Below are 7,722 nucleotides of genomic sequence, written 5' to 3'. Positions count from 1 at the left end.
AAAAATGGGTTGTGGAAATGGATGAATAAATAGGAGCTATAACAAAGAATGATACATGGGAGTTAGTGAACCTTATGCAAGGAAAACAAGTCATCAGAGTGAAGTGGATCTATAAGACCAAGAGCAACGCTGAAGAAAAGATTGAAAGGCAAAAAGCAAGGCTAATTGTCAAAGGATACAAGCAACAACATGGAAGAGATTATGCAGAGACATTTGCACCAATCGTGAAGATGGAGACAGTGCGTACAGCGATGTCGATTGTCACACAACATAAATGGAAAGTGTACCAAATGGACGTAAAATCGACGTTCTTGAATGGAGTGCTAAAAGAGGAAGTATATGTTGCGCAACCACCTGGTTATGAGGTAGAAGGCCAAGAAGACAAGGTGTACAGGTTGAGGAGAGCTCTTTATGGGATGAAGCAAGCACTGCGTGCATGGTATAGCAAGATAGATGCTCACATGACAGTGAGCCTACTCTCTACATCAAAGGGAGTGACAACAAGCTTCTTATTGTTGCCTTATATGTAGATGATTTGATTTTTACAGGGAGTGATGATTTCCTCATTGTTGATTTCAAAGAATTCATGAAAGGTGAGTTTGAAATGACTAACTTGGGGTTGTTAAGGTATTTTTTGGGCAAAGTATGTAGCATACATTTTGGAGAGGTTTAATATGCAAAACAACAAGCCCGCACCAACTCCAACTGCGATGGGCTTGAAGTTGAGCAAAGAAGATTGCAGCAGTAATGTCAATCTGACATTATACAAAAGTATGGTGGGAAGCTTGATGTATTTTATGAAAACTAGGCCGGATATAATGTATGCAGTAAACCTGGTGTCAAGCTTCATGGAGACACCCAAGGAGATGCATTGGAAAGTAGTGAAAAGGATTTTAAGGTATGTCAATGGGGCAAAAGAGTACTTATGGTATTTTGTACACCACAACAAATGATTTTAGGCTGGTTGGTTACACTAACAATGACTGGGTAGGAAGTATTGATGATAGAAAAAACATGTCAGGATATGTTTTTCATTTAGGTCTGGGAGCCATTTCATGGGCCTTAAAGAAGCAACTGATAGTGTCATTTTCAACAACAAAAGCTGAATATGTCGCTGCAACACCAACAATGTGTCAAAGAGTTTGGATGAGATGAACGTTGAGAGATTTATGCCACGAATAAGAGGGAACAACAAATATTTTCTACAACAACAATTCCGCAATTGCACTATCAAAGAATTTTGTTTTTCACGAGAGGACTAACCACATTGATGCTAAATATCATTTTATTAGAGAATTGATTAATAGTGGTGAAATTGTGTTGGTAGTGAAATTTTGTTGCAGCATTCCAGGTCACAACAACAATTTGCAGACATCTTCACAAAGCCATTGGCAAGTGAAAATTTTGTTTATCTCAGAGATTGTTTGGGAATTGTCTTCTTTTTTTTCCCGTAGAAAAAGTCGTAATTTCCATTAGTCAAAAGAAATTACATTCTGTAGATGTTTAGACATATGCATAGTGAGGCTGACTGCCTCTCTTAACAGTAGCAAAATTAAACACAGTTTTTTCAACCATGTACATTCAGCACTACAAAAAAAACCATTTACCTCCACGCAGGGAGTTTTCTGGACTCATATAGTTGTTGTATCATAAAATACCAGTGATATACTTTGTTATAGTGCTCCACGCAGGGAGACTTTAGAGTATGAACCATATATAAAAAACTAGCAAATGCCGGCCTGTGGCGACCGGATAGTAAGTCTGTAATATATAAAAAAACATCCGAGTTTGCAGCAACTTCAAAACCAAATGCAAAAAACCTGTGTGAATAGGATGGAGCCAACTTCAAATCTGATTATCTCTTTGAGCTCGTGGATCTACAAAAGGCCTATGATAATGACGATGGTAGGTTCCATCCACTTCTTCCTCTATTAACCAGTCTTCCTCTTGCCTTTGCGCTGCTTGCTTGGACAGAAGGTCTGCCCTTGAGTTGCGCTCCCTGTAAATGTGATAACAATCAAATTTTTCAAAAGCTGCTGTTAGCCTATGTGTCTCATCCAGAATATGTCTCAAAGAATAAACATTGCAGTTAGATTTTCTGTTGAGCCAGTTGCAAACAAGTTGTGAGTCTCCAAATAATTGTAATTTTGTGCAATGATTCTCAAGTGCAAATTGGATCAGGAATTTGGCTGTGGATAGCTCGGCATAATTGTTTGTGCCCCTTCCCAGGTATATTTGTAATTTGAAGCAGTGTGCTTCCCGAAGGAAGAGGAGGGCGCCCCCCCCACAGCCATCTGCTTGTGCTGAGCCATCAAAATAGGCCCAGGGGTAAGATTTGTCGATGTGTTCAGGGGTAATAGTTCGAGGAGGGGTAGGAGGGGGATCATCAGGGAGGAGAGCATAATCTGCCAAGATGTGTGCTCTGATGGATGGCCAGGATGGAGTTTTATGGTCAAAAATTGCACGATTTCTCACCATCCAGATAGCCCAGCTCATGAGGAGGGGGATGTTTCTTTCTTTGCCCGAGTGGTGCTCCAGCCAATGCAGCCAGGCTTCGATGATTGTCTGTCCTTGCCATCTGTTGGGGGAGGGGAGATGGGAGGTGAGATGGGTCCATTGCTCAATGACAACAGGGCAGGTCAGAAATAGGTGTTCAGTGTCTTCCTCATTGCACCTACATAAGTGGCACCAGAAAGGTCCATGGAATGACCTTTTTTTCAGATTTGAGCCTGTGGGAATTTTGTTGAAGAGGATGGTCCACATAAGCATGCGCGTTCTGGGGGCTGCTTTGAGGTGCCAAATAGCCTTCCACCACTGCTGTGCATTTTCAGGCTGAAATTGTTGCATAAGCTGTTGGTACCCTTCCTTAGGAGTGTATGAACCATTTTTTGCAAGTGCCCATACTATCTCATCTTCCTCATCCGAGATCCTAATGTGAGCTTGAGTAAGGGCATCTGTATAGTTCTCCCATTCTTGCCGCCACTGTTCCGGGATGTGAAGATCTAGAGCTGTCTTCCAGGCCTGTTGGAGAAAGCTGGAGTTTTGTTGGTCTGCAATATGTGCTATATGAGAGATACCCTGGTCCATAAGGTATTCCGTTAACTGTGCTGGGAGTTGATGGGAATTGCCACATCCAATCCTAGGGTCTACACCTATGCGAACTGCGTTCCCCTGATGTATTCTCCAAGTTAAACCTTCCCAGATGAGGGGGAGGGATGAGAGAACCACTTTCCATATGTTTGAGTGTCTTCCGTTGTCCCTGTGTTCCCTGCAAATCCAACTGAAAATACTTTCCGGGGCAATATATTTCTCCACTACTACCCTTTTCCAGAGGCTGTTGGATGTGAGCAGTTGCCATCCTAGCTTTGCTGCCAGGGCTTTTGCGAATAAATCCAGTCTTTTTATGCCCCATCGTCCCCACTTCTTAGGCCTTGGTATGGTATCCCATTTGACCCAGGCAAAGAGATTTCCTTGTTTGTTCCCCTTCCAAAGGAAACTGCAGCAAATCTTTTGAAGTCTGTTTAAGATTCCTCGTGGTATCCAAGCCAGTGACATCCAATATACCTGTGTAGCTTCCAGAACAGCTTTTATAAGGGTGAGTCTCCTAGCCCTGGAGAGGTATCTGTTATACCACACATGTAATCTTTTCTCCACCTTTGCAATAAGCCAGGTCCAGTCCGCAATTTTATATCCCCCGTGTTTCACTCGAAAGCCAAGATATTTCAGTCCTTCCTCCATTGGGTGTATATGGAAAGGGAACCGATTTTTCGTATAGATGATCTCATGGGCCGAGCAGCCAGTTGCTGTGAGAGTGGATTTATGGACATTTATAATCATACCTGTAGCCTTCTGAAATAGATCAAAGACAAAATGTAAGGCAGAGGTATCGGCCAGGCTTCCATTTAAGAAGATGAGCACATCATCCACAAACAGAAGGTGAGTGAGAGAGCAGTTTTCAGTGATTTTTATCCCTTTTATCCTTCCCCGCCTGTGTTCTGATGCGATCAACCTGCTAAGCCCTTCCATGATGAGAAGAAAAAGTAAAGGAGATAGTGGACACCCTTGCCGTAGACCTCTTTCAGCTGTGAAGAAAGGAGTAGGGGCCCCATTTAGAAGGACACTGTACGACACATCAGATATACAGCTCATAATCCATTTGATAAACATGTAGGGAAACCCCAGATGGGTGAGAAGCATACGAATGTAGAGCAAGTTTACCCTATCGAAAGCTTTGGAGAGGTCTACCTTAAGGATCATTCCTTTCAAGTGCTTGCTATGCATCGAGTGGAGAAGTTCCTGAGCAGTACCTATAGCTTCATGGATTTGGCGGCGATGGAGAAAAGCAAATTGTTCAGGGGATATATGGGCAGAAAGGATGGGTTTGAGTCTGTTCGCAAGGATTTTGGCCATGATCTTGTAGAGGCAGTTGCAGAGCGAGATTGGCCTAAAATCATTGTAAGAGACAGGCTTGTCGGATTTAGGAATGAGGGCAATGAATGTGGCTTTGATGGCCGAGGGGATGTTGCCAGAGAGGCTGCAATGATTGATCACTTTGAGGAGGTCCTGGCCTAATAGCTCGAAGAAAGCTAAATAGAACTCTATGGACCAGCCATCAGGTCCCGGGCTTTTGTCCCTTTGGAACCCCCGCATGGTGGCTTCCAGCTCCCCCATTGTAATTTCTTTAGTGAGCTCAGCTGCTTCCTCTTCATCCACAAATCTGGGGAAGAGCTCGGCTACTCTCATGATCTCTAGCAGACTTGCTTCTCTCGGGGCCTTATATATGTTTCTGAAGTGTGAGGAGGCTAGGAATGCAAGTTCTCTGGATGTGTGGACCTGTTGGCCATGTTCATTTTGCAGCTCCCAGATGGTGTTGATCGCTTTCCGTCCATTCGCGAACCGGTGAAAAAACTTTGTATTCTCATCCCCTTCCTTGAGCCAGATTGCTCTACTTCTTAATCTCCAGCTTGCCTCACGATCTCTTAGGACTTGTGTTCTCTGATTGATAAGGCCTTCATACCTGGCTTTTTGCTCCGGGGAGATATAGGTTCCCTCCGAGTGGGATTCTAGGTCTGCAATCGCTTGCTCTGCAAGGGAGATCGTTTGGTCATCTTGTTGCCTCTTCTGGTGCGCCCATTTCCTGGATAGCACCTTGATTTCAGAGAGGTTCCTTACGAAGCAGGGAACTGGGTCTGCTCCTTCAGGGAAAGGATGTGATTTCCAATAGTCTGATATTAGATTAATATAGGAGGGGTCCCGGAGCCATGTGGAATTAAACTTGAAAGGGGCCTTGTGTTTCTGTTGCCTTGCTCCAACTTGTAGGTATATCGGTCTGTGGTCCGATATCCCTCCGCTTCCAACCCATTGCCTGGATCTGGGATGATTACAGTGGAAATCCTCCTTGATAATAAAGCGGTCCAGCCTTCTATCAAGGCTATGATCACCAGTTCGATTATTCTTCCATGTGTGCTGGATCTTTGCCGAGGGAACGTCTATCCAGTGATGGTCGTCAAGCAGCTGCTCAAAAAAATCTGAGAGTGGGTCGATCTGCGCCATATGTCCCCAAGATTCAACGTGGCCCTTTAAGAAGTTCAGATCTCCCCCTATTATTGTATTCTTGGCTAGGAGGAGAGGGGAATTGAAGAGCTTTCTCCAGAAATGTTCCCTGTTGAGGCAAGGTCCGTAGACATTTATAATTCTTAGATCCTCCTCTAGATCCATGGAGTATATGTCTGCCCCCAAGAAACCCACTCCACCCCAGATATTCTTCAGATTGATGGAGCTAGTCTTGAAACCAATAGCTATGCCCCCAGATCGCCCAGAGACATCTAAGGCGAAGAAAGACCATCCTGGCATCCAAGAGCCCAGGATAGATGTGGCCGAGTCTGCTTTGCATAAAGTTTCTTGTAGAAAGATAATATCAACCGGTTCTGAGAAAAAGAGTCGCTTCAGGGCCAGTTTTTTCTCTGGGCTGGCCAGCCCTCTACAGTTGAAAGATAAAATCTTCATGGAGGGGGGTGGGGGAGGGTGTCCTTTGCTCTAAGAACCCTATCGATGGTGTGTTGTTTGCCCTGGATGACATCGACCCCGGCTTGTATCTTAGCCTTGTTGATGGAGGGAGGTCTGCCTCTTCCTTGCTTGGGCGATAGGATGAGAGGCTCCGCAGACAGCCCAATGGCGTCCGCTTCAAACTGCTTGGTGATCGAGCGGGTGGAGTACCTCGGTGTAGAGTTTACCGAGGGGGAGGGCGAGGGGAAGGAGAGGGGGGGGATGGAGGGGAGGGAACTGGGGGTAGGTAAGCCCGAGGGTTGTGGGATGGGGCAGGTCGTATAGTGAGAGCGAGAAGGGGGATGAGGCGGGCGAGAGACCTTGACCAGATCAAGGGCAGAGGGGGAAGAGGGGGGGGGGATCTTGATCGGGTGGGGCAAGGGGAAGGGGAGAGATAAACTCAAAGAATTAAGAAGCGAAGCAGAGACATTTAAAGGAAAAGACGTACCCGAAGAGAAAACAGCTCCTTTTGCAGCCTTTGAACGCGTCATAGGAGGAGATGGAGGCTGGATCGGGATCGTTCCTTGCTTCCTTTGCCGAGGTGCAGGCGGCGCTTCCACCGTATCAGAGGTTATATTATGCTTCGTTCTGGGAACCGCCGCTGCCGGAGGGTCAGGTAGTCCCTCAGTAGCAGGTTGTTCCTGTGTAATGGGGATCTGCTGTGCTTTTTGGAGGAGAGGGCAGTCTTTGTAGAGGTGTCCCACTTGATGGCATCTTCTGCAGCGATAAGGGATTCCTTCGTAGTCGAGTTTCTGCTTCCTTGAGGAGGATTTCCACTGGATGGTGATGTGTTCAGGCAAACCCCCTCTGGTATCAAGATGAACAAGAACCCTGGTGTATGCCATCATCCCCGTCTGAATATAAGACTTATCTGACTCCATGAAAGTACCCAGTGAGTTCCCTATTCTTCTGAAGATGTCCTCGGACCAATACTGTAGAGGCAGGCCCGGGAGTCTGACCCATACTGGCCCGATCCCAATCTGTTCCGACTCTGGGTCGAAGAGGGGCGTCCAACGTTTGAGGAGTACCGGAGCTTTTTCAAAATGCCAGAACGAAGACAGTACCCAGCTCGTGTGGTCCGCCCTTGCAAATCTCAGTGCGAACCAGCCTCGCACGAATGTCTGGACAGAGGGGATTTCCGCCAGATATTGGCCCCATATCTCCGTGGCCCATATCTTCAGTTTTTCCGCTGAGATGTGTCTGCCCCGAATGCGGCCCACAAGAACTCTGTCCGCTAGGTCCATAGCGTCTCCCCACTGGATGTCTTCTTCAAGTCTAAGGATGACGTCCTCAGATCTAGATTTAAAACAGCGTTGTTTCTTCAGGGGGCGGGAGGACATGCGTCTAGGGTTTTCAGGAGCCCTCGGTACTGCCTGTGAGGAGCTTGGGGGGGGGGATAGGGTTCGAACGGGGGGGGGGGGGGGGGGGGGGTGTGGGGAAAGCCTTCGGGAGAGGTGGGATAGCGTGGTAGCTTCCAGATGAGGCCGGAGGGAGAGGGGGAGGGATAGGATCAGTGGGAACGGGAGCCTCCAGAGGGTCAGAGGGCAGGGGGGGTTGACAGGGGGGCCCGGCTGAAGAGAAGGACCGGCGACAGTAGGGGAGGAATGAAAGCAGTCTGCAAGAAATCCGAGAGTAGCCGGGGATGGAGCAGAAAAAGTGGTCCACGAGGAGGGTTCG

At 46.8% G+C, this 7,722-nt stretch overlaps 1 protein-coding gene across 1 annotated transcript; it reads right to left on the bottom strand.

Moving 5' to 3' along the window:
* Positions 1-1,845: 1,845 nt before the first annotated feature.
* On the bottom strand, positions 1,846-7,289 carry LOC149147277 (uncharacterized). Its single transcript, XM_089441776.1, has 2 exons — positions 6,494-7,289; positions 1,846-5,882 (listed from the first exon to the last, which is right to left on the bottom strand). Exons 1-2 carry the CDS (start codon positions 7,287-7,289, stop codon positions 1,846-1,848), a joined length of 4,833 nt encoding a protein of 1,610 aa, XP_089297902.1.
* Positions 7,290-7,722: the final 433 nt, after the last annotated feature.

The sequence above is a fragment of the Pinus tabuliformis genome, chromosome 9 (genome assembly GCF_031772625.1).
Source record: "Pinus tabuliformis cultivar Carrire ecotype Pingquan chromosome 9, CPIR1, whole genome shotgun sequence".
NCBI classification, from domain to species: Eukaryota; Viridiplantae; Streptophyta; class Pinopsida; order Pinales; family Pinaceae; genus Pinus; species Pinus tabuliformis.
Note: the sequence above shows the minus strand (reverse complement) of the source record. Positions and strands in the feature narration are given on the sequence as shown.